Source organism: Podarcis vaucheri, assembly GCF_965113315.1.
Source record: "Podarcis vaucheri genome assembly, chromosome: 7".
NCBI classification, from domain to species: Eukaryota; Metazoa; Chordata; class Lepidosauria; order Squamata; family Lacertidae; genus Podarcis; species Podarcis vaucheri.
Window position 1 is genome coordinate 63,032,883 of NC_138765.1, and position 27,984 is coordinate 63,060,866.

At 44.3% G+C, this 27,984-nt stretch overlaps 1 protein-coding gene across 1 annotated transcript; it reads right to left on the reverse strand.

Annotated features, from left to right (window-relative positions):
• Nucleotides 1–16,358: 16,358 nt before the first annotated feature.
• On the reverse strand, nucleotides 16,359–21,762 carry UQCRFS1 (ubiquinol-cytochrome c reductase, Rieske iron-sulfur polypeptide 1). The gene is made up of 2 exons (XM_082233016.1): nucleotides 21,485–21,762; nucleotides 16,359–17,158 (listed from the first exon to the last, which is right to left on the reverse strand). The coding sequence occupies exons 1-2, from the start codon at nucleotides 21,693–21,695 to the stop codon at nucleotides 16,548–16,550; spliced, it is 822 nt and encodes a 273-aa protein (XP_082089142.1). The 5' UTR covers nucleotides 21,696–21,762; the 3' UTR covers nucleotides 16,359–16,547.
• Between the last annotated feature and the right edge of the window lie 6,222 nt (nucleotides 21,763–27,984).

Below are 27,984 nucleotides of genomic sequence, written 5' to 3' on the forward strand. Positions count from 1 at the left end.
CAACAGAAAGCATAATACTTGTTAAACATATTTCTTTTTTTTTAAAAAAAGAGAGATCTGTAACGCACAAACACTGTTCAACATGAACTTTTGATAGCCCTGTTCATGCACCAAAAAAGAACATAAAAGCAGCCTTCTGGATCAGGCTAATAGCCTATCTACTCCAGTATCTTATACTCATAGTACTACAACTCCCATAACTGCTGACCATTGGTCATGCTTGCTAGTGGGTCTATTGGGAGCTGCAGCCCAGAATAACTGGTTGGGGAAGGCGGCCCTAGATCAAAGGTTTGTTGATGGTAGAAAGTCTGGAAAACACTGTGGCAGATTATTTAACTCTAGCTTTAATTGTTAACAGCATTAACCGTGATGCATGCTTTTGATATGTAAGTCATTGGTTGTCTATTAGCTTTTATGAGGAATTATGTGTTGTGGTAGATCATCAATCGATCATTAGTTTCATTTGTCAGAAACCACATGATTAAAATGTACAACAATTGGATTTTATTAAAAGCCCTCTAACGGGCCATCCTTTAAAGAAAATCAAAGATTAGAGGTCATTTTAAACTAGGGTGTGGTTGGTTTTTTTTCACATCCCCTGAAGCAGGGCACAACTCTTGATAGCTAATTATTTTCTGTAATTTGAATTTTGGTTAATACATTATTTACAGGAGCTTAAATAGTGGCATTGTTTTCTTAATTGCTTCAGAAACCATTAGTAGATTTGCAGGATTGAAATAAACCGATAATTACTCTAAAAAGTAGGCCACCTTGCTTGGCGAGTCATGGTGGGGAGGGTAATAGGCAGAATCCACCTGTTGTCAGGACAGGACCATATTATAATTAGAATCATAGAATTGTAGGGCTGGAAGATACCCAAAGAGCCAACACAGCACTTTGAAGGCAGGAGAACAGACAAATCAGAAGAGGAGTTTGGTGGTGGGGGTGCCCCAGTGGGGCTGGGCACAGCATTTAGAAATGACACCAAGCACCTGAATTTGACCCCCCACCCTCAATGCCTTTGTTTTCTATTCTTTAGGAACATTAGACAACTGATTTATATAATCCTTTGAAGAAGAAGAAAATCTTGGGTCATCTGCTTTTGATTTTTTCCCTTCTTGATTGTAAAACAGAAGTAGGGGAGGGAACTACCTTTGAGAAGGGGAAAGATGGTGAAATACATTTTTAAAGACTGTCTTTGTACCCAAAGGTATTTACAGTAATCCAAGCTCCTGCAATGAAGAAAGCACACCTATACAATCCCTATAAAAGCACAAAATTGTTGAGTTGGTTGCACATCTGGGTCTTGGTTTATTAATTTCACACTCACATGCTTCCAGCATGCCAACCTCACCACTGCCTAGCCTCTTTTGATGCTCCCAGTCCTTTTCTTCTCCTGAGCAAGAGTTCATCTTCTTGAGTCCATACAGGTGACCATTTTAGCATACAATGCATCATCCATCCACAAATGATATCTGGTCAATCTTCCTTACCACGAGCAGGGATGAAAAAGATCTAGAGTAGATGGAAATGCTTGTGCTGGAGTAGTATAGTCATTTGATCTTTAGGAGAGAGAATTTTATTAGTGATGTATGCTCTCAAGTTACGGTCTTTAACAAAGTGGCACCTGTAGTTTGGAATGCACTTCCAATTAACACCAAGCAAGCACCTAGGGTATTGTTAGAGGGAACCAGGCAGAGGGCCTTCTCAGCAGTGGCACCCACCCTATGGAATGCCCTCCCATCAGATGTCAAGGAGATAAGTAACTATACAACTTTTAGAAGGCATCTGAAGGCAGCCCTGCATAGGGAAGTTTGGGATGTTTGATGCTTTATTATGCTTTTTATATTTGTTGGAAGCCAACCAGAGTAGCTGGGGCAACCTAGTCAGATGGGTAAAGGTAAAGGACCCCTGACAGTTAAGTCCAGTCGCAGACGACTCTGGGGTTGTGGTGATCATCTCACTTTACAGGCTGAGGGAGCCGTCGTTTGTCCGCAGACAGTTTTTCTGCGTCACGTGGCCAGCATGACTAAGCCGCTTCTGGCTCAACGGAACACCGAAACCAGAGCAGCGCACAGAAACGGCGTTTACCTTTCCGCCGGAGCGGTACCTATTTATATACTTGCACTTTTTGGCATGCTTTCGAACTGCTTAGTTGGCAGGAGCTGGGACTGAGCAACGGGAGCTCACCCTGTCGCAGGGATTCAAACTGCTGACCTTGTGATCGGCAAGTCCAAGAAGCTCAGTGTCACCCGCGTCCCTATTCAGATGGGTAGGGTACCATTCTTAGCTTTAGCATAAGCATTAGCATTTAGGCACCGGCTTAAAATTCACCTCTTCAGTTGTTATCCTCATGATGAGTGGTCCAGCTATGGTGATGTCTTCATTTGATCTACTGATTTGTGACATGTTTTGTATTTGTTTGATGGGTGCAATTTGATTATCAATGTAGTGCTGTTCACTGCCATAGTATTTTTCCTTAAGGTTAGCGATACAGAAATATTTGCAAGCAAATAAATAAATAAGCAAGCAAGCATGGGCTCAGTGTGTTTTGACAGTTCAGTGAAGAGAAACACATTGGTTAGAGTTACTATTCACAGCAGCCTTGAAATTGTGAGGGTATGAGACTGCTTTTAAATGTGTGTAGATGTTCTTCAGTATTTCAGATATGTTGAATATGCCATGTTTTGTTTTAAATGCATGGTTTTACTACCTTGCTGTTGCGGAGGCCACCTTACAGTTGGAGGCCAGCCCATTAGGGTGAATGGGGCACTGGCCAATGAACTTCAGTCTACCCTCAGCCAGTCCCTCACCTGCCTGCCTTCTTACTTAACAACCAGTCCAGAGGCTGTCAGCTTCCCCACCTTAGTTTCAGTATTGCCCTCGTAGAACTCAGCAGGGAGGAGGATGGGGACAATTTATTGACTATGGCTGTGGTTGCACCTGCCATTGGCTCTGGCTCCACCTACTGTTGGCCTCCTGTCTTACACCCTACCAGTCTCAATGGACACTAGCCACCATTTTTGCCCTAGAATTCTTTTGGAGGAAGGGCAGGATAGAAATTTAATAAATGAATGCATTAAATAAATGAACTAGAAGGGAAAGTTTGAAAATGGAAAGATACAGCTAAACCCAAATATCAGCTATTTTAGGATCTACTTCTAGTTCCAAAACTGGATGGGGTCATTCAAAAATGATTCCTCTTCAAAGCAAACTCCCCGATTTTCAGTGTTTTGTTGGATTTAAAACTTATAAAACCAAATCCCTCAAGCGAACTCCATCTGTAATCTAAGACACAGATTACATCATCCTTGGGGCTCAGGATAGTGTACAAAGGGGTGATACAACAATGCAGCATAAGGCACTAGTCCATCCTAGACCACACCATCAGCCTTTGGCCCTTTGGAGTCTTCTCTGTGTAATCTAGAATTTAATCACTGGTCCATCTCCAACCACAATAGCTGCATCTTGCCCTCTGATCTTCCTGTGCTAGACTGGAATCCTAGTTTTAGCTTATCTCCAAAGCTGGTCAAGTTCTAAACCATATGATGTAATTTAGGTTGATGGAGATGGCTTAGCCCAAGGTCACCCAGTAAGCCTTGCAGATGAATGGGGATTTAAATCCACACTTGCCTGGTAAAGCCTCAACCCTCCACTCCAGCCTTCACCAACCTGGTGCCCTCCAGACATTGCTGGACTACAACTCCCTTCACCTCTGACCATTGGCCATGATGGCTTGGGCTGATGGGAGCTGGAGTCCAACAACATCCAGAGGGTACCAGATTGTGAGGAACTGATCTACTCACTACGCCGCAGTGTTTCCAATGATTCATCTCTTATGCATGGATTTTGCCCATTACATTCAAAATTTAAGTTGCGGAGGGGACATTATTAAGAAATATAGCTCCTCAAGCTTCATTGCAGCTCTAAATAAAATCGCTAATTTATTTTTCCTGGAAGGCTACCACAGGCTACAAAAAATGCTGAAGCATATTTAATGGAAGCAGAGGAGAAAATGGCAGTGATGGAAAATGTGTTGTGAAGTAGACCTATACATCTGGAAGAAAGCATCTATGAATATTGTCCAGCAGAAAAGTTCTCCTAGAACTGTAGGGGTTGCTGTAGTTACATAGAAATACATCTGCAGGACAGCATTGACTTAAGACAAGTGAGTGACAAGCTAATCTTTTCCTAAATAAAACATGAATTGAGAATAATGAAGATCGCTCTAACTTATGTCCTCCAAAAAGGAAATGGAAAGTGAGCAGATGGGAAGGAGCAGAAAGCTAAAGGCAGCAGCGGGGTAGGAGGGGGAGGGTACAGATCAAAAACTGCAATCAGTTGTCAAAGCCATTCTTATTGCTGCGACTTTTTTGTTTAGCTAAAAAGACTTCAAAGCGAGCACCCTCTGAGAATTTGCCCAACAGTTCAAAGGGCCTGAGAGTTGAAGCAAGTCGATCATCTCAAGATCTTACGGCGTTTCTCTAAAGTGGTGGCTATCAAAAACTGTGCTCCAGGGAAACCCTCCAGTTCCTTAGAAGCTTAACAGGAGTTTTTAAACGAGCACATCGACAACAGCAGACAAGTGTCCCTGAAAGTGAGCTGGCTCCTAGCCACAGATCTTCCCTTGAAACCCAGAGTTCCCCCTGGGTTCCATTTAGATGGTCCTTACAATTTTTTTGCAGAGTGACAATGAGTCGTAACTGGCCTGGCCAGCATCACATGTGACAGAATGCAATGTGCACAGCAAAACATAAGAACACAGAGAGCCGGTGTGATGTAGTAGCTAGAATGCTGGACTAGGCTCAAATCCCCATTCAACCATGAAGTTCACTGGGTGACCTTGGGCAACAGTCACTATCTCTTGGCCTCATCTACCATGAGGATAAAATGGAGGAGGCGGGAGTCATAAGAACGTAAGAAAGCCAATGGCCCATCTAGACCAGCATGCCATTCCCACAGTGGCCACCTAGATGCCCATGGAAAACCCGCAAGCAGGACTCAAGCACAAGAGCACTCTCTGCTTCTGAAGACTCCAGCAACGGGTATTCAGAAACATTGCAGCCTCTGGCAATGGATGCAGAGCATAGCCTACATCATGGCTGGTAGCTACTGGTAGCATTATCCCCCGTGAGTTTATCTAATCTTCATTGAAAGCCAGCCAAGCTGATGGCCATCATTGCCTCCTGTGGGAGCAAGTTCCATAACTAACTATTCTGCTCTTGCTACCTTGTCCAGCACCCTCCTAACTTGTGAAACATCTCACCTGAGTTGCTAGAGGACTCCTATTTCTCCCTCAGAGAACTAGGATTCCCAGAGGCACAACAGGGAAGGCCAGGGAAATGGAGAAAGGGGGTAAAGAGAGAAATAATATGCATTTATTTCAGCTGTACATTTTTAAAAGTTTGGGTTCATGGGATCTGGGGGTGGTGGATTTGTGCCAAAAGCTTCATGGGAAAGATAGGTTTGAGGAGGTTTTGTCCCTTTGCTGAACTTTCATTGAGATTGACAACTTTCTCCCAGTTTGTGTTGTGAACTGGGATGTGGAACGAGGTGGAGGTGAAGGGGCCCGAGGCTTAAGAAATGCCCTCGCGGCTCAGAACCTCATGAGGTGCCACTCATGTCAATGACAAAAGTTAATGAAATGGGTCTCTATCACTGAGTGGGTGACCTATTGAAATAATTGAAAGTCTATTTGCCTGGGAAATAAAGCAGATTAGGATGGTTGCGAGGGAAAATCGCATCGGAAGATAAATGGCACCTGAAGCTCCGACCTTTAATGACCTCAGACGAACAATCTGGAAATGACATGAAATTCAGGCTGCTGCTGCTTCTTCTTCTTTTAAAAAAGGAGGATAATTTATAAAGCATATGCCAGAATGAACAATGGCTATGGACAGGACTCGTAAGTAAGTGGAGGTAACACGTCAAAAAACAAAATATTGCTGGGAATACCAAATGGGTTTGAAGCATGATCTGATTCAGGACAAGTTCGTAGGAACATAGAAGACTTCAGGGCTGGGCAACCATAGGCTCAGCAGCCAGTTGTAGCCCCCATGCCTCTCAGTGTGGCCCTCAGGAGTCTCCCTAGGCTGTGCACCTCACTGGTCCTTCTCCACATCTTCCTCAAATGCTTTTACCTGCATGGAATGCATCACTGAACTGTGACTATGGTCACACTGAAACTGTAACATTTAAGGTCTTATGATACCACTTTAAATAGTCAGGGCTTCCCACCCACCTCCAAGACCCTAGAGAACTGTAGTTTGATAAGAGTGCTGAGAGTCGTTAAGAGACCCCTATTTCCCTCCACAGAACTACAATTCCCAGAGTTCCCTGTGAAGGGCAGTTGATGGTAAGTGTTGTGTATATAACCTACTGCACAAAGATCCCCAAACTGCGGGAGGCAGTGGAAGACAGGAGTGCCTGGCGTGCTCTGGTCCATGGGGTCACGAAGAATCGGACACGACTAAATGACTAAACAACAAAGATCCATACATCCATTTTTCCACCCACTTTCCCCTCTGACCCATCTTGTCACCAGCACACACACCCTAGATGTTTCCTAAGAAGGGAATGTTCTCCACCCCTAGAGTACTGCCTAAATTGATAAATCATTTGTCTGTGTAGCCCAGTAGCATCTACTCTGGCTGACAGCAGCTCTCCAAGGTCTCAGGTAGGGGTATCTCTCTCTCTTCACCCAATATCTGACCCTTCTTGGAGAAGAAGCAGGTGCTGAATTTAGGATGTTCTGCATACAAAGCATGTGTTCCATCACTGGGCTATGGCTCCTCCCCTGTGGGGCTCACACTTGAGTGGCAATTTTAGCACTCAAGCACATAGAATCATAGAATTGTAGAGTTGGAAGGGACCCAGAGTGTCAGCTCACAAAAGACCACCCTGTCAGATTTTAATACGTGAATTTAATAACAATACAGTAAAAGAAATGCAGTGTGATAAATCAGTCTTTGGCTCCTGAAGACTGGAAAGTGAACTATGAAAGTTCAATTTTTAAACAGAAATCCATGTGGGGGGTGGGATCCAGGAAATTACAGACGCACTAGTTTAGTGCTGTTCCAGGAAAACAGCTGGAAAGCATTACTAAAGGTAGAATCAACAAATGTATAGAAGAACAAGCCTTGCTAAAGAAGGACCAGTATGGCTTTTACAAGGAAAGCTCACTAACCTTGGCAAAGATACTAAAGTGTAGCAGCCATGGGTTAAGAGAATGGACCATTCTCACAATGTAGCGATGTAGGAAGTGGAGTCTTTAGCTTGAATGAACTAACCACTAAACTGAAAGGTCTTCCCTACAGGTCTGAATCGAGGAAAATGTGAGTTTTGAGGAGGGATTTGGAAGAAGGAGGCAAGGTGGCCTTACAGAGACATTATGGAGGCAGTCTCAGACATAAGGGGCAGTAAGGGAGAAAAAGGAGTGATAGAGGGAGCAGCAGACTTTTAGGTGAGTAAAGGTGATGGATTGGTTGCCAGACCTTCAGGTGTGACCTAGTTTCTCCAGGTTTGCCTGGTCCCCTCTAGATAGAGACTGGGGGTAGGGTGGGCACTGCAAAGCCCTAAATATGAGAGGGATTCATAACTGTGTCAGCAGGCAGGGCTGAGGGGACCCAGATAGACTAGAGAGGAGGAGATTGCAGCAATCAAGACAAGAAATGACATGGCTGTAAACCAGAGCTTTGGGCGGCACTTATTTTCATCTTGTGAAAATAAGAAGCTGCCTTATACCAAGTCAGATCATTGGTCCAGCTACCTTAGTAATGTCTGCATAGGCTAGGAACAGCTACCCAGAGTTTTACACAGGTCCTTCCAGCTCCGACCAGGAGATGTAAGCATTTGTGCCTGGGACCTTCTGCATGCAAAGCACATGCTCTGCCGCCGAGCTAAGGATATTCAGCTTGTAATTCTGTTTTTATTTTTTGCTTGAATGGCAACCTCCCTATCTCTCTTGTAAATAAAATAAAATAAACCATGGAAAGAACTGCAAATGTGTTTAAAGGAACATGACCACCCCACGTGCCACTCTGAAATGTGCCAGCAACAGCAATTTCACTTACAGCGTGAATAAGCCAAATATAATTTAAAGTCACCAGTCCTTCCTGGGCTTGATAAGGATTTAAAAAGCTGCTGTTTACAGATTTGCCAACCCGCCCGTCCCCCCCACACCCAAAGAAACCCAGAGCATTCCCAGAAGAACACCCCTAAGTTCTATTATGTACATTACACAGCAGGACTCAGCCTGTTCTCTCATCAGTTTAAAGCTGTTACATAGCAGATTATGGGCTAAATGTCAACATTTGGGCGATCACGCTGATTAACTGTGCATGAAAGATGCCTCCAGTACAAGCTTATTATGAGGCCAGAAGCAGAATCAAAGATTTTTGAACTACCATTTATATATTTAGTCCTCTTATCCCTGCCGTTAGGTCCTGCTGTGCAGATTTTCTTTCATGGGGAGAAGGAGGAGAGAGAAATTATTTCTAGGGCCTTCATTAGCGCTCTATTACTAGCAAGTGGTTGCATTTTATATGTGCAATGTCGACCAATAGATTGAGCCTACTCCCAAATCATACTCTTTCCTGTGGCTACACACAACCTTTTTCTCCTCCCCTCTGCCTCCTTCTTCCTATTCTCAATCGTCCTCATCATCACTGCTTTTTTCTAGGGATGCTAAAGGGTACACCATATTGTTACCCTTTCTTCTAGAAGAAAAGCACAGGTTAAAAGTGTGGCACATGCTGTTACAACTTTGTGGTGAGTACTGGCACCATTTTTTTCTAGAAGGAAAGCAGAGGTGATAATGATACATTTCTTACCTGCTCTTCACCAGGAGGTCCCAGTGTATTTAAAATTCAGAATTAAAAACAGTGAAAACAAATTATAGTTGCAGGAATGGGGTGGTACCAAAAACACCAATTTCAGGTGCCAATGATCAGGGTAAAAAGGTGTATCTTCAACATTCACTGGAAGCTATATAGTGAAGAAGTCAGATGCACCTCTGTGGGGAGGGGATTCCACAACTTAGGGGCTCCCACAGAGAAGGCCCTCTCCTGGGCCACTATCAACCCACAAACTTCTGAGGGCAGTGGAACTACCAAAAGGGCCCCCTTCGCCGATCTTAGCACCTTAGAGGGTCTGTGGGGAAGGAGTTGGGTCTCTCAGACATTTGGGGCCTGAGTCATTAAAGGCTTTAAACACTAACACAAGCACCTTGACTTGGGCATGGAAATGAACTGGCAGCAGTTTTAGAACAGGGGTTATATAAGTTCTAAAGGCAGCCTCAGCCTTTAATCTGGCCAGTGCAGAATAGCTCACACAGCAGGGAAAGCACAGGCAAAGTTCTTGGGAGATCCCTTCTAGGAGGCTGGGGAACAATTGGGATTGGTAGGACGGAAGGCAGGGAGGCCAACAGTAGGTGGCGCCACAGCCAATGACTGGCAGAGACAAGAAGTTCTAGTTTTTCCACAAATACCCCTCCCGCCGAGTTCTACAAGGGCGACATAGAGAATAAAGAGAAGGAAGCTGATAGGTTGCAACTCCCCCTGGACTGATCTTAGGTAGGAAGGCATGGCAGTTGGGTGGATGCTGACTGAAGGCAGGCTGAGGTTGGTTGTCAGTACCCTGTTTGCCATACTGAACCAGCCTCCACTGCTAGGGAGCAAGAAGGGAGAGTTCTGCTCTTGGGCAATTTCTGTGCACTTCAAGCATATCATCAAGGAATTGACTGCTGAAAGCAGAGGGCACCTCTCATGCAGGAGGGACTCCAGAGTTGCGCAAGTTACAAAGATGGAAATGGCTATGTGCTAAAGGAGCATGCGCTATCTGTGTTACCCGCAAGAGGTTATTTTGCTGTGTTAAGAAAATGGCTTCATAAATGTCCACATAGGTTACAGGTCCACATAGAATCACAGAACCATCCTGCTCTTCCATTCTGTGATTCCATGTAGACCTAGGAAGCTGCCTTAGTCCAATTCAGACCATTGTTCCATTTAGTTTCAGCAGCAGCAGCCAATCTGGTGCTATTCAGCTGCTCTTGAACCACATCTACCACCTGTCTCAGCAATCATGCCCAATGGCTGTAGTCAAAAGAACCTAAGAAGAGCCTGCTATGGAGCAGCAGACAGACGGCTTATTTAGACCAGCATCCAATTCCCCCAGATGCCTGCGGGAAACCAGTAAGCAGGACCCAAGTGCAACAGTACTCTCCCATCCTGTGGTTTCCAGCTACTGGTATTCAGAAGCATCACTGCCTATGACTGCGGAAATGGAACAAAGCCATAAGGGCTAGTAGCCATCGACAGCCCTCTCTTCCATGAATTTGTCTAATCCTCTTTTAAAGCCATCTAAGTTGGTGGCCATCACTGCCTCCTGCAGGAGTGAGTTCCATGGTTTAACTATGTGCCATGTGAAGTAGTCCTTTCCTTTGTCTGTCCTGAATCTTCCAACATTCAGCTTCATTGGATGTCCACTAGTTTTAGTGTCATGAGAAGGGACTTTTCTCTGCCCACTTTCTCCATGCCATGCATAGTTGTATAAACTTCGCTCGTGTTGCCTCTTACCCTCTTTTTCTCTAAACTAAAAGGTCCAGAATGCTGAAATCTTTCCTCATAGAGGAGTCACTCCACCGCTTGATCATTTCAGGAGTCCAGGGACAGCAAACCTTTGGTCCTCCAGAATTGTTGTGCTCCAACTCCCATCAGTCCCATCAGCACAGCCAATGGTTGGAGGTGATGGGAGTTGGAATCTAATAGCATGTAGAGGACAAGAAGATCCCGTGGTCTGAAAGTTGTCTTCCAGCATCTCTCTCTACAGGTTTCCACTGCATGTGTCCTGGGCATTGTGGCTGCCTTATCACAGTCCTCCACAGCTTGGAGCTTCTTGGGAAGAGCAAAGTCATAGCGCCTGAAGTCCAAAGAGGGAAGGACTAACAGGCTAGAAGGCCATCCTCCTCTCCCTATCAGAGGCATTAAAAGATTTTCTCTGGCCAACACAGGCCAAACCATGAAGCCTTTGAACTCCTCCAATAAGGCATGTTGTGCATTGCACGAAGCAAGAATAGAAATGTATGAATGTCAAGGATGGTGGATCTGAGATCCTTTTATCTCTGGGGGAATTAGCAGGTGGAATGTCCACCCCTTAGGATTTCCTTCTGAGGTTCAGTGGGGGGGGGGCTTTTGCTACTAGTACATCGGAACATAGGAATCTGCCTTATAACATATCAGATCACTGGGCTATCCAGCTCACTATTGTCCAAACCAGGGTTGCCCAAACTTGAGTCTCCAGCTGTTTTTGAGCTACAGTGGCCATCATCCACTGACCACTGGTCCTGCTAGCTAGGGATGAAGGGAGTTGTAGTCCAAAAACACTTGGAGACCCAAGTTTGGGAAACACCAGTCTAAACTAACAGGGAGCAGCTTTTTAGGATTTCAGAAAAGGAGTCTCTTCCAGCCCTACCTAGAGATGCTGTTGGGGGCTGAGCTTAGGACCTTCTGCACACGGAACAGATGCTCTACCATTGAGCTATGGCCTTTCCTCAAGACAGTGGGTGGGCAGCAGCACTTGCAGTTACCCCCTATCAAGCCCCACTCACAGGTACAAAAAGTAAGACCTCAAGCCTACATAGGTTATCCCTGTCAAAACATGGCCTCAGCTGGGTTCAGTCTTGTGCACTGCAGCGCCTGGGCTCTTTATAAGGTAGGAGAAATTGGATGCATACCGAAAGTGGCTAGGCAAGGCCTCTTTGAAGGGAGATCAAAGCAGCACCAATGTCTCTTAAAATAGCACTGTGCATGATTCTAAGGCCTCAATTGCTTTCTTCAAGCTGTTAGAATTCTTTCTCCCACCCCTCCAGTCAATGCTGCTTCAATGATAACACATCCAACACAACATGCTCAGACATCCAGAGATAGATCACTTGCATATTTCATGACAGAGACTTTGTGTCGACATTTTGATGAGTGGTTTGGCTAATCTCTTTCTTTTACAGGCTGGGCTCTGACTTTAATTGCATCTCAGACCATGTTGCGGAGAGGCCCCTATCCATTGTCAGCCTGGGCTTTCACCGGGTGCTGCTCCCGTCTGGGTCCTCAGCCCTGCTATCATTTCATCTCCTTTATATAACTTAATTGTCTGTATCTTGGTAATGTAACAGTTAGCAGAGCATTCTTCTGCAGGCCAGTTAATAAAAATGGGAAATGATTCACATTAGCAGCTCACTAAATGTGCAATAGCAAGTTCTTTGCTTTTCGTCAACCTGTTTTGGTCTGCTATCATTATGGCAGGCTCTCAAATGGACCAAAAGAACATCATAAGAGCCTGCTGGATCAGGCCAGCAGCCCACCATCCTGTACTTCCAGTGGTCCATCAGATGCCACAGTTGGAAGCCTGCAAGCAGGACCTGAGCACAAGAGCAGCTCCCTTCCTGTGGCTTCCAGCAACTGGTGTTCAGGAATATTACAGCCTCTGGCCAAGCATGCAGACAATAGCCTTCATTGCTAGTAGCCATCAGTAGCCTTTATCCTCCATGAATTTGTTCAATTCTCTTTGAAAACCGTCCAAGATGACTAGCTAGCTTGTAGAGGTACGTAAGGATTCTGAGGATTTCTAAAATATGAAAACAATTAGTTTTTAGAGGGTTCTTTTTAAATCAAACTCTGAGCATGACAAAGGCTGCATCTTTCTTATAAATATAATTTGAAGATAGGAGAACTCCAAGAAAGGCACTTTACAGAATGTTGTTACAGGATATCCAATCCCTTTTAATACCACCATAGTTCTCAAAGTTTCATGGCGGGGTAGGGGAGGAACAGTTAAATGGTGTTTAGATTTCTGGCATAAGAGCCATTCCTTGTAGCCTACTTAAACACAGCCATAAAAGAACTTAACGTCAATGGATTTGCCTCATGCCTTAAGCACACAAGCTGGAACGAATGCAAAGAAAGGTGACCAAGATGTTAAAGCATCTGGAAAACGAGCCTTATGAGGAATGGTTGAGGGAATTGGGTAAGTGTAGCCAGAAGCAAGTCTTCAAATATCTGAAGGGCTTTCACATGGAAGATGGAGCAAGCTTGTTTTCTGCTGCTCCAGAGGGTAGGACGTGAACCAATGGATTCAAATGACAGGGAAAGAGATTCCAACTAAACATTAGGAAGAACTTGCTGACATTCAGACTTGTTTGACAGTGGGCTCCCTCAGAAGGCGATGGGCTCTCCTTAATTGGAGGTTCTTAAACATAGGGATGATGGCCAACTGTCAATGACTCTTTAGCTGCGATTCCTGCATTGCTGGGGATTGGACTACATGAGGTTTTGGATCTCTTCCAACTCTACAAGTCTATGATTCTCTGACCCACCAGAGCATTCTATAACCAATGAACAATTTTTTAAATCCAGTTAATGCCCCCCCCCAAAAGTTTAAAAAGTAGCATGTCAACATAGATGCAAGCAACCACAATACATTTTGGCCTAAAATAATTATACTAAGCAGTTGCTAAAGGATTAGTCTTTTCAAGATTTTGCAGAATTCTTGTGCAAAATACAGAATTGTGTTCTGTATTTTACCTACCTTCGTTCAGATCTGCAAAACACCATCTCTGTATTTGGCAGGTCACAATAGCTTTGTTAGAACACAAGGTGCATGGGATTGGTTTATGATATTTGTAACTGACATTGCACCATTAAATTAATCTGTCCTTCTGTTCATTTTCATGGCACAATTTTGCAGAAACAAGCAAGTGGCATGGTTTGTCATGGATTGTTTTGTTGTAGCTTACTTCCAACCAAACCTTGACTTTCTAGAGTAATGCCAATGCTTGACACTCTGCCCAAGTGGTGCTTTTGGGGCAGACATATTATTAGCCTGAATATTTCTCAAATATTTCTAACGCCTATTTACCATATTTTTTGCCCCATAGGACGCACCGGCCCATAGGACGCACCTAGTTTGTTTGTTTTTTTGGGGGGGGGATAAAGAAAAAAAAATTTATTCCCCCCAGGTGCAGGGCTGGGGTGGGGGAAGCCCGAGCTTCCCCTGACCCCAGCCCCCAGAACAGGCTGCTATCCGCAAGCCGTGGGAGAGCTGAGCTCAGCGCACCCCAAGCTTCTGAGTGCAGGAAAGCTCTCCGCTAGCCCTGGGAGAGCTGCGCGACTTCGCGCTGCTCTCCCAGGCTAGCGGACAACTGCGCGAAGCCAGAAGCTTGGGGCGCACTGAGCTCAGCACGCCCCAAGCTTCTGGGTGCAGGAAAGCTCTCCGCTAGCCGCGCAGCTCTCCCACGGCTAGCGGAGAGCTCCCTGAAGCCTGGAGAGCGAGAGGGGTCGGTGCGCACTGACCCCCCCTCGCTCTCCAGGCTTCAGCGAAAGCCTGCATTCGCCCCATAGGACGCACACACATTTCCCCTTCATTTTTGGAGGGGGAAAAGTGCGGCCTATAGGGCGAAAAATACGGTATATTATGTGTTAACACCTTACACCTCAACATTCCATGTATCATTATTATTGGCTGGTAGAACAGACTGGGTGACAGAAAAATCAAAGTGCAGAAATGTTCACAGACACCATGCGCATCAGGGAAGCCTACATGAGATCAAAGAGTTGCTTTGGGAAGTACAGTGTAGCTGGGACATCAGTGCATTTTGTATTTAAGTTGCATTTTATGTATCCTGGTATTCTGACTGACCGCTTTGCTGACCATATACATCATTTGTAAGCTGGAATAAAGCTGAAAAAACAAATGCAAACTTTTACTTTCATGTGTCAGACTCAATGCCTTTAATGTCGTGTAAGAAGTTCAGTGCTTGAAGCAAAAGGGTTGTGGTTGTTACATCTCTATTTCCTGGTGGGGTGCAGTGGGGAGGGAATCAATCAGTGAGTCTTCAAAAGAGAAGGAACAATTCTCTAACAAAATAAAATATATATTTGCGGGATAAGGCATTTCTGTGCTCAGAAACTGCTGCCTCATTTTAATTCAAAGGTTCCTGGACAAAGACCAGATTTACTTTCAGATTTGGCTGCTTCATTAACACACAAATCTAGAAAGTATGATCACAATCCAAAGGGCTGTCATAATTTTTTTAAAGAATAATAATAATACCACCACCACCACCACTCATGTTTGGCTAGCTTTCAAGCTGCATGGTGTCAGTATCTCAGCTCACAGTCAGAGGTAAACTGGCCTCCCCCGGGCAATTGAGCTAGATACTTGTTTACCTTTCGTCTGCTACTCCCGGCAGGCTAGGTCGTAAACCGGCGATTCTCCTCATTAGATGTGAAGAGAACACACTCTCTGCTTCTCTCTCCTTGCATTCCCCCCAGGGAGGGGAAATGAGACAGACAGGAGTCCTATTTACATGTTTTATTCCTGTCATTCAGCAGTACATAGAAAACGTGACTGCACCCTTCAGACTCCATCAGAAGAGTCACTGCTCCGCCCCTGTACTTCCAGCACAGGTCAGATGACACTCTTAGCTAACATCCGGTGCTCAGTACAGAGAATAGACTCCTCCTTTTTGCCAACAGTACAGTTTGAAACAACAACATCCTGTTTTGCATACCAGCCATCTGGAGCTGGCTTTTGCATTGCTGCTTTTATATTTTGAAACTTAGTGATGCATTGACCAGATGTTACTCCACAACTTTTCATTCTATTTCTCCAACATAAATGTGGAAGAGTATCTGATCACTGATCTCTATCTACAACCAGGGATGGGAGTCCTGTAGCTCTCAAACAATTGCTCGACTTCCAACTCCCATCTGCCCCAGTCAGCATGGCCAATTAGATCTACAGGAACTAGAGACAGTACTGCAATGATGGGAGCCCAGTGTGTCCCATAATCACCCATGATCAGAGTCCATTATCTTACCATGGGAAAGTGCCTGAGAAAGGCCTAGCTGTTTATTTGATAACAACAGAAGATGGTTGGACTCTCTTATTTCTTCAGTCAAGGTGAGGGGCCTAAGCTCTCCAAATGCATCCAGGAGGCTAAAGATGTCAGAGCACAAGGCCAATAAATTGTATTTGTCATCATATAGCAGCTAGTGCAAGTGCAACCTCCACCAGGGGCACACAATGATGGAAGGCATTAGAAGCTTATTTCTGCTATAGCTTTAAAACAACAACAACAACCCAACAAGCTATCAGATCTCATGAGATTCTCAGTATGAGTCCAAGGATGGCTGGGCCTGCTCACACATAAAGCAAAAACTCCTGTGCAAACTGGCCCATCCAAACCTCAGTTGTCTGGTTCATAGCTTTTCATCCAAAAAGGTTACTATTTTTTATTAAGAAGTATCGATTTTCTCTTAGAAAACATTCAATTGCTTTACTAATTATAGACAAGCTACACATCATTATGGGAAAGCACTTTAATCCTTTATTAAAACTGACCAAGTACACAAAAAATCAGATCTGAACAGTGACTTGGGACAGTTAGCCATACTTTCCACTCAACTTTTTATTTTATTTTAAATACATTACATGAACACCAGCCTCCTTCCTCTGCATACATACAGGAAATAAAGAGCCAGGCATCCAGAAATTTAACCCACAATAACTAAATCTTCCGAAGGGAATTCATAGTAGGGAACCTCGAGATTTAATGGAGCTGGACCTTTGCGGATTCTGCCAGATGCATCGTAATGCGACCCATGGCAGGGGCAGTAATAGCCACCAAATTCCCCAGCATTTGAAATGGGTACACAACCAAGATGGGTGCAAACACCGATCAGAATGATCCATTCAGGTTTCTTTACTCGGTCTAAATCATGCTGGGGGTCTCTTAAATCAGTCAAAGATACTGCAGCTTCTTGCTCAATCTCTTTTGCGGTTCTGTGACGCACAAAGAGAGGCTTCCCTCTCCACTTGAAAGTCATATTCTTGCCTTCAGGAATATCGGTGAGCTTGATCTCAATCTTCGACAATGCCAACACATCAGCAGAAGCACTCATGCTGCTGACGAACTGAGTGACAGCATTCTTAGCAGCATATGCTGTCGCCACACAGGTTGTTGCTGTCATAAAGTAGGAGAAGACTTTCCTGGATTCACTGCTCTCTTGGGATGATTTTGCAGCATCTGTTACATCATGACGACGGTAGTCAGAGAAGTCAGGCACAGCGACATCATTGTGGACGTAACGAATGCTAGCAGGAGCTGCAAAAGAATGGAGAAAACCAATTACTGATTTTTTTAAAATTACAGGACATTATACTGGTAATGGATTGACTCCATAAAATTTATATTTTTGGTACTACACTAACTATCATGAACATTTAACTATTAATTTTCATACAAGTTCCATACAAGAACTAAATCACCTTATGGAGGTGCAGGCATTCCATTTATTTCTTCCTGCAATTATACATGAAAATCTATTATCTCCTGGCTGGGAAGCCTATAAATTGTCATCAAATGATAGTAAATACCAGAAAAGAACACAAATATGATTATATTGGAGTAAGGGGGAGAAATCTGGTGTGTCTTGTATGCTGTAAAGAAACCCCTGCTATTCCAAAGTGTTTTGTTAAACACTTTGCTATATGTCCTCTTTTTCACGAGTATGTAAAATGAGTGTCGTCATAACGATTCATCGCTAATAGTAGAAGTCAGCAAATGTGTTCTCTTTTTTGCTCTTCAAAATATGGCAACCCTAGAACTTGACTAAATTTTAAAAGGCGCTTTTAATGGACAAGTTTAGAAGATTTCGGTACATTTTATGGGGGATTCTATGGCCTAATCTACAAACCAGTTAAACCAAAGTACCTTGATTTACATTTAGCCAAGCAAACAAGTGAACTTATGCTGGCATCATTAGCTACACTGTAGCCTATGAAATTACATCTAAAGTTTAGAGTAGGATTAGTATCTCTTTTAGATGCATTAGTATTAGGGTTTTTTTGGGAAAACTTTGAATAAGAAAGCTTCCAATGCAAACTGACTCAAATTCAATTTTGTATGCTTGACATATTTGGTAAACCAAACTGGATAGGTGATTTTAGGTCGCTTATGAAAATATTATCAACTTTTTCCAATTGAAGGAATTAGTTAAGCTAAAATATTTGATGGGGAGGGGGAAAATCAACAAAGTTCACTTAGCATGATAACTCTTTCAAATCCAAAGGAGTATTTGGAAAATTATTTTTACTAGAGTATATGTAACTGTTTTAAGACACAACAGCTCAATACCATGCACCTTCATTAAGTTGTTTATTTTTAAAGAAATGAGGGCACTTCATAAAAATGCGACTTCGTAAGAATGCAAGTGCAAGTTTTATTTTTTGACTTAAGGGCAATAACACTAAGGGATTCAGGAATCAAGCTCAAGGTAATTAGGATCTCTTGGGACATTGTGCAGAGATTGCAATAAGTGTTTGCAACAAGCTTGAACTAATGAAGGGATAAGAGCATCTCTTCATAATAAGATTTTTTTTTTTTTGAAGACTGCTTCCTTAGAAATTAAATGAAGGTTGTGTTAAGATTTTCAGGACAAGCTAATACACACTTAATTTCAAGGTCTAAAGTTAAACAGAAGACTATTTGCATCCAATAAAAAGCTAATGAAGCAGCACAATTTTTAAAAGAAAGTTTAAACCATTTCTGCAATTCCCTCTAGTAGCATATTATCCTCCGCTTTATACTTGGCCCATAATACACAGGATATTTACATTTTAACCTTGTAGCAAATAATCCAGGTCTATGCTGAAAATACTGTATCAGAATATTTTTTTTATAACTGTGCCACGACTTCCAAGCAGTCCCACAACTTAGCACCTGCCCTTTTATAAACTAGAACTTACTTTATTTGCTGGCTAATAGGTATCAGTTGATCACATTTAATAGGCCTCCACTGACCCATTGGCTGCTGCTTCATTTTGTACTGTAATTTTACTAAACACCACCTTGTGATTTCAAGTGAAAGACAACTGGTAAGGCTCATCTGACACACACATGAAACCAAACCTTTAGTGTCATCAGCCCAGTCCCTTGAAAAGAAATTCAGCAGCCACCTTCTGTTTTAACCTTTAAACATCTGCTGAAAGCTTTTCTTTCCTGCCAAGATTATGTAGTCAATTAAGAAAACATCTTTCTGCAATAATTGATAATCTGATTTTAAGTATCTACATGCTTTTATTGTACATATGTATTACTGTTGTAAAGTGCTTTGACTTTTTAAATGAAAGTGGTATATAAATATTTTAATCAACGAATAAGTTAGATAAATAAAATATTTTAAATAACTAAAATAAACATCTTAAATGCATAAAACAATAAACTAGAAAACTACCAGTTGGAAACAAAAAACTGGGGCAGTGTGTGTACTGTTTCTTCAAGTACTACTGGCTGGAGAGTGTTGCAAAGAGGATACTGGACTAGAAATGATGCTCTCTGATCCAACAGGGCTCTTCTATACAAAACGTCAACCTCCAACATTCCACCCCACTCCCAATTTTCAATTTGGGAAAAGGAACAAATTCAGCCTATATACGAACAGCATCCCCAAGTATAGCTTTTACTTCCTATTATGCAAGTGAAAGGTTAGTTTCTCTAGAGGAGTGAAAAGCGAAGGGCTGAACTTAGTGATCCTGCAACAGTGAGAACAAAAAGACTCTATCCCCTGGTGATATGTGATGAAGAACCAGCTAACAGGGAACCTGTGGGGTGGCGAGCATTATGCTGGGGCCACAGATAAACACAGATACGATCCTTACATTATACAAGTCTAACCCCTTCCAACTCCCATTTTAGGAATAATTCTTAATATGGTAAATCTTTCTCTGGACTGCACCTCTGAGGCTGCAGGTAAAAACTTGTGTGATTTAATACTCCTTCCAAAGAAAACACCTGTACTGTCAGACTTTTGATCTATCTTACTCAGTGGTAGTAGCCGAAGATTGAACCTCTGCATGCGCAGCAAATGCTCTACACCTAACAATGTTCCTTCCCCATATTGATTTCTTACTAATACCTAAGGTTTTGGTAGAGGGTTTGGTTGTGTCTTTTTGCCAGGGTGGGGATAGTCAATCATGCAAGCTACATTATGCAGTCTTGGAGTAGTACAAGCCAGAAAATAATACTCCACGTAAGAATATTCCCCACCAACAGGAAACCAAGGTAGAAAGCTACTACTAAGCCTGCATGCAGGGACTTCTGTTCTGTACAAAGGAACATTCAATCATGTAAGCCTCCATCTTCAGCATGACAGCCCCAATGAAGCAAACAATAAATCCCTGCGTAAAGAAAACTCACACTTTTTATTACAGATATCTCAACTTTCCCCCATAGCAACCCATTTATTCCTCACAACAACCCTGCAAAGTAGATTAGATTGAGACAGAAACTCTACAGAACAGCTGCCAGCCAAGTATAGACAACACCAAACCAGAGGGACCCAGTCTGACTGTATAACGCAGCCTACGTTGGCTTGTCCAATGTCACCAAGTGAACTTGACAGGTGTGTGAAGATATGAACCTGGGCCTCCCCAGTCGTAGTCCAACACTCTAAGCCAAACTGGTGCCATTTAGATATTTTGACCCACAACCCCCACTAGCATGACTATCAAGCAAAGGATGGTAGTCCAAAAAACATTTGGATAGCACCAGGTTTAGGGGGCTGCTACTCTTAATGACTGCACAGCAACAACTTTGTCAGGAAGGCGATCTGGCCAATCCCTGCCATATTAGTTTTGCATATGAAGTTTGAGGTGGCACAGTTCAGACACAGCACCACTCCATTCAGGAGGTTCTCCCTTAGTATAGAAAGCCAGGAGAAGCCTGAATTGTGTGGGGGGAAGCTGTTATGTACACCGCAGCATCTGAATCAAGTGAGCACCCTTCAGCCTAAAGGTGTGAGAGAGCCAGAGTGGTGCAGTGGTTAGAGCAGCCCTTCTCAACCTTGGGTCCCCAAATGTCGCTGCACTACAACTCACATCATCTCTGACCACTGGACCTACTAGGTGGGGAAAACGGGAATTGTAGTCCAACAACACATGGGAGCCCAAGGTTGAGAAAGTCTGGGTTAAAGCATTGGACTAGGACCAGGGCAAGAAGGGTTCAAATCCCCCCTCAGCAAATGGAATTTGTGGGGTGACCTTGAGCCAGTCACCACCTCTCAGCCTAGCCTACCTCAAAAGATTGTGCTGGGGATAAAACGTGGAAGGAAGAGAACCACATACACCCCATTGATCTCCTGGGCGGGGGGAAGTGGGATATAAATGTAATCAATGACTCAATGAAGTGGGGCAGCCCTTGCCCACTACTATGATGCACGACGGGCGTTTTGCTGTCACCTTCCCTAGACTTCATGAAGCCCAGAGGGGACACAGAAAACGACTTCCAGTCCTGCCTCTGAGCCACCCTGGAAACCTCGGTAAATGAAGCGGGAGAGGGACGGAGGGGAGGCAGAGAGAAAGCGAAGCGACCCCACACCCCGCCCTGCTCAAGCAGCGCCGACCGCCCCCCGCCCTCCTTCCCCTCCCGCACCATTGAGGCTGGCGGTGGCGACGAGCCCCCCACGGGCGGCCTGGCCTTGCAGCGACTCCCGGCAGAGCAGAGGCCGCTTCGGGTCCAGCGGCAGCTTCGAGGCCGCCGGAGCCAACCCTGCCGCCAAGGGCTTCAGCGGGCCCGGGACGGCGTGGGCGGCGGCCGAGAGGTAAGGGGCCAACGGGCCGGAGCGGACGGCCACGGACAACATGGCGACGTCGGAGTCAACTTCTCCTCTCTCTTCCCCCTCCGGCCGGTCACCTTCGTGTCCGACGTTAAGGCTGTGCGACGCGCACACGCGATGACGGCAGACGCCGGTAGAAGGAACGGCGCAGGCGCGTTGGAGGAACTTACCCCTCCCTCTCCTATCCGGAGAGAAAGAGGGCGAATGGAGAGGCGTGGCTGGAGCGGTGACGAGAAGGCCAAGGGGCGTGGTCGTAGAGGAATTGGAGTCTTCGTCGCCGCCTTCGTCATTGCGTGCATGATAGAGGATGGCTTAAGAAGTTTGAGCTGCGCCTGCGCAGGCGACCCTAGCCGATGGGGGTGGGGTGTTTCTTCTCTCTCTAAATACTTTTTACTGAATTTTAATAAAAACAACTTTTCATAAATAGCAATGATAATGATAATAAAATGATTAATAATATTAACAGGGGGAAATGAAATGAAATTGGTGGTGGTGTTTTTTAAGGGTGAATTGTCACAATTGCCTATAAGGAATTTTGTTTATATACTGCTTGTTCCCTCCAATGGGCTCAAGGTAGCATGTTTAATCGCCACAACAACCCTCTGAGGTAGGCTAGGCTGAGAAGCCGAGTGATGGGCACAAGGTCACACCCAATGAGCTTCTTGGCCAGTTGCAGGGGAATTTCAACGCTCGCCTCTCCCAGGTCCTCATCTGACTCCCGGGTCCTCGTCTGACTCTCGAAGTCCAGTATAGGATGCAGCCATGTAATTTCCTGAGTCGGTAATAAAACATACCAAGAGGGAAAGGGTGTGTCGCTTACAATTGCAAGGGCTGAATTAATACTATGTGTGTATTTAGTATTGTTGTTTAGTTGTGTCTGACTCTTCGTGACGCCATGGACCAGAGCACGCCAGGCACTCCTGTCTTCCACTGTCTCCTGCAGTTTGGTCAAACTCATGCTGGTACCTTCGAGAACACTGTCCAACCATCTTGTCCTCTGTCGTCCCCTTCTCCTTGTGCCCTCCATCTTTCCCAACATCAGGGTCTTTTCCAGGGAGTCTTCTCTTCTCATGAGGTGGCCAAAGTATTGGAGCCTCAGCTTCACGATCTGTCCTTCCAGTGAGCTCTCAGGGCTGATTTCCTTCAGAATGGATAGGGTTGATCTTCTTGCAGTCCATGGGACTCTCAGGAGTCTCCTCCAGCACCATAGTTCAAAGGCATTAATTCTTCGGCGATCAGCTTTCTTTATGGTCCAGCTCTCACTTGGTGTTGTGTATCACAGTCGTGCAAAGCAGCAAGGCCAAAGGGGAGACTTCACTGGAGCAAGTGCTCACCAGTGATGGGCGTGCAGAAATGCATCTGAGGGTGCAATGAATTTCCTTCACTAAGGCAATCACACAGGAGTACAGAGTCTTGGTATACTTCTTGCTTGGTATTCCAAGGAAGAAAATATTCCAGCAAAGCTATTTTATCAGTCAAACCTGTAATGATATGGAAAACTAGTTGTCCAGATACTTGAATGTTTCCATTGCAGTTGGTTCAACTGTATTTTAAGACCTCAAACAACTTTATCCTAACAAAGTAATAAATCTCCCCTGTTTAATATAACATTTTTATTTCCTCCAGGCACACTCTTTCCCCCAAAACAATCATTTAAAAAATCCCTTACTTATCTCCCTCCCACTACCTCTCTAGCTCTTAAGATGCCACTTTCAAGTAAAGGAAAAGGTCAGTGATAATTTTCCAATTTATCATAAGAAAAATAGTTGTAAATCATGCATTGTATACCATGTTCAACAGCGCTCTCTTTTACAACATATTAGTTCTGCTTGTCGCCATCGTCTGATTCTCTCTCCCACCCCCACCTCAGTTTTTTCCCTGTATTCCTCATGTTCTTTTTGGATCCCGTTAGAGGTCAAACAATCCCCGAGAAATTCATTCTCATCGCTGAAGATTAGCAGGGTGCACAAATGCTTCTGCTGCAGTTATCATTGAAAATAAAATCTCTAGCCTCGGTATGACTACATGAATGCAGCATCCGACTGGCTACTTCCCATGCCTCCAAACAACTGTTCCATGGGGGAACAAGGAGAGTGAAATTCCATCCCACTTAGTGCTGTAGGGACTGCCTATATATATTTTTTATTTCCTTACATTGTTATCCTGCCCTTTCTTTAAGGAGCTCGTGATAGCGCCCCTGGTTTGGCCAGGAGAGAGAGGGTGACTGGTTCAAGGACCTCAAGGGTTCAAGCCTCACTGGTGTCATAGCCAAAAACACATTTACCACATTGTGGCCATGTTCACACCATACTTTTAAGACATTATGATACCACTGTCCTGTGTGAGTGCCTGGAGGCGGTTGGAGGTTGGATGGCGGCTAACAGATTGAGGTTGAATCCTGACAAGACAGAAGTACTGTTTTGGGGGGACAGGAGGTGGGCAGGTGTGGAGGATTCCCTGGTCCTGAATGGGGTAACTGTGCCCCTGAAGGACCAGGTGCACAGCCTGGGAGTCATTTTGGACTCACAGCTGTCCATGGAGGCACAGGTCAAATCTGTATCCAGGGCAGCTGTTTACCAGCTCCATCTGGTACGCAGACTGAGACCCTATCTGCCTGTGGACTGCCTCACCAGAGTGGTGCATGCTCTGGTTATCTCCCGCTTGGATTACTGCAATGCGCTCTACGTGGGGCTACCTTTGAAGGTGACCCGGAAACTACAACTAATCCAGAACACGGCAGCTAGACTGGTGACTGGGAGCGGCCACAGAGACCACATAACACCGGTCTTGAAAGACCTACATTGGCTCCCAGTACGTTTCCGAGCACAATTCAAAGTGTTGGTGCTGACCTTTAAAGCCCTAAACGGCCTTGGTCCAGTATATCTGAAGGAGCGTCTCCACCGCCATCGTTCTATCCGGACACTGAGGTCCAGCACCGAGGGCCTTCTGGCAGTTCCCTCACTGCGAGAAGCCAAGTTACAGGGAACCAGGCAGAGGGCCTTCTCGGTAGTGGCGCCCGCCCTGTGGAACGCCCTCCCACCAGATGTCAAAGAGAACAACAACTACCAGGCTTTTAGAAGACATCTGAAGGCAGCCCTGTTTCGGGAAGCTTTTAATGTTTGGTGTATTATAGTATTTTAATATTCTTTTGGAAGCCGCCCAGAGTGGCTGGGGAAGCCCAGCCAGATGGGCGGGGTATAAATAATAAATTATTATTATTATTATTATTACTGTAAACAGTCAGAATTTTGCCCAAAGAATTCTGGTCCCCTATTCCCCTCACAATCCCCAGAATGGTTTAATAATCAATACTTCCTCACAAGGAACTCAGGAAATTGTAAAGGGGGATTTGAACTGGTGTTGTAGTCAAGGACATGGTGGTAACATTCACACCATATGCTTAAAACACTATGATATCGCTTTAAATAGTCATAGCTCTTCAAAGAGTTCTAGCAGATGTAATTTGGTAAAGATGCTAAGAATTGTTAGGAGACCCTTTGTAAACAAACAAAAGAAACAGAAGCTTTTCTTTTGGGAATTATGGGACCAGAGTTACCCTGCTGCAACTACTGCTGCAAGAATGACATTCACCCAAAAATGGAAAGCAAAGGAAGTCCCGATGAAAGAAGAATGGCTATGGAAATGGATGGATTATGCAGAAATGGCGAAACTTACTGGAATAATAAGTAATCAAGACAACAAACCTTTTATTAAGGAATGGAAATCCTTTATTGAATATTTACAAACAAATTGTATACACATTAAGAAATTAGCAGGATTATTGTTAAAAACTTTCAGTTTCTAAAATATATATGAAATAGATGAGGAAAAGAATAAATAGAGTTAATTGGGATATTCAGAAGAAAGAAAAAGGGTAAATTCATGGACTCTCTGAAAGCGGGGAGGGAAGTCAAGGTTTGATATGTGAGAATTGTTTGTTTTGTTGTTGAATGATTGTTATAAATGAAAATTACAAATAAAATTATTTTTTAAAAAAGAATTGTTATGAGACCCCTCTTGAACTCCCAAAACTGTGATTCCCAGAGTGGTTTAACAATCAATTCCCCTTCCCAGAGTACTTTGAATTTCACTTGTGCAATAGGACTTCATTCCTCCTCTTCTTCTGTGTACCCCCTGAACCTGTTCTAGGGGCTCCCTAGATGCTCCAGAGCAGATTTGGGGAGGGTGTGGAGCAGACGTGGGGTAGGAGGGGGGCAAGGACCCATTCTGCAAACTGAAACCCTTCCACTGATGGGACCTGTTGTGATTGGATACCAACCCTAAAAACAAGCCAGACTCCACCCTCTGCCTGATTGTCCCCCAGATTTTCCCCATATTTCATCTTTGAGAATTGCATTTGCCGCCATCAACAATTAGCACATACTAGGACTGTGAGGCATTGATATCTTAGTTAATTCACAGTCTAAGGCATCGCTGAGCAGCGGCCTATGATAATTAAACAATATATCCTATAGCGAGGTGTGTGCTGCTGATTAATAAATTACTTGATCCCCAGGTACGGAGAGTATGGCTCCAATCGATATCGTTGCCTAAAAGCTGCCGCTTAGAAATAGTGTAATAAAATGTAAATGAAATGCACTGGGATTTGCTGGTTTTAATTAAAGGGAATGATTAATTGATCATTCAAATCGTATTGATCTACAGCTTTTTTTAATTCCGAGCAATTTAATTTGTCAAATATAAGCTTGGATAACTGATGATTTGTACTCCTAAAAGCTGGAGCCTTTTAGTTGAGCGGCACTGGAAACAGCCTTGCAGTTGGACCCAGGCCGCTCGGGATGCTGGTTTTATGGGACAGTCTGGGGATAAAGATACTTGCTGTACTGCTGATCTTCTTTTGTGTATTTCATTTTTATCGTTGCACCTGTTACCAGCTCCAACATAGACCTGGAACAAAGAGCACCTGGCGTTTATATAGTGACTAATAAAAGGCCCACATTTATGATGGGTGGTGTGTATGTGGAGGGAAAGCGTATAGATTTGTCAAGAGGACCTCCCAGGGGCACAGAGTATCCTGTTGCACTCTGTGCATGGAGAGAGGCCACAGTCACACCGTGCAGTTAAAGTGTTATGATGCCACTTTGAACAGTCGTGGCTTCCCACAATGACTCCTGGGAGCTGCAGTTTGTTAAGGGGTGCTGAAAGTTGTTAGCTCTTCCCCCCACAGAGCTACAGTTCTCAGAATTACAGGGAACTCTTCCAGGGAATTTATTGTTAAACTACTCTGGGAACCGTAGCTCTGTGAGGAGGAAGAGGAGTCTCCAAGCAACAGTCAGCACACTTAACAAACTAGAGTTTCCAGGATTCCTTGGGGAAAGCCGTGACTGCTGAAAGTGGTATCCTAGTCTTCTAAATGTATGGTGTGAATGCGGCCATATCAAACCCATCTGTATTTTCATCGGAGAAATGCTGGAGAGCCTGGAATAGGCCAACCCCTATTTTCATCAGAGAAATGTTGGAGTGTATGCTGCAGTGAGGAGTAGATTCTGAGCTAGAAAACGGTGCTTTGAGCTTCTTTCCAGCTCCCCCCCCCCCCAAAAAAAAAGGAGAGAGAAACCAGTTCTAAAAATTGTCAACTGCTAATGTCTCCTGTAGTTTCAGACCCGGAATTCCTTATTCAGGAGGAATCTAGAGTTAATTAAAAATGTAAATTCCTCTATTGGGGAAAGTGCATCACTTTTTCCATTCTGTTCTCTTATCATTTCCCCTATCTGATGCTGCCCCCTTCATGGATCACAGCCTTGCCGTGGCGAAGGGGCTTGAATAACTCAGAGAAGCTATGAACTTTGCCGAGCAGGGTACCCAAGATGGACAGGTCATAGTGGAGAGTTTTGACCAGTGAGTTTTGACCAGTTTTGAGCCCTGAGTGCTCACTGGAAGGACAGATCCTGAAGCTGAGACTCCAATACTTTGGCCACCTCATGAGAAGAGAAGACTCCCTGGAAAAGACCCTGATGTTGGGAAAGATGGAGGGCACAAGGAGAAGGGGACGACAGAGGACGAGATGGTTGGATAGTGTTATCGAAGCTACCAGCATGAGTTTGACCAAACTGCGGGAGGCAGTGGAAGACAGGAGTGCCTGGGGTGCCCTGGTCCATGGGGTCACGAAGAGTCGGACACAACTAAACGACTAAACAACAACAACAATCTGATGCTGCTATTTCAGCACCACTGTGGTTTGCTGCCACCAAACCCCTCTTCCATTATGCATCTTCTTCCTGGGTTAATCACACAGACAACCCTCAGTCAATCAGCATCACATAGGCATGATGTCACAATCAGGACACAGCCAATC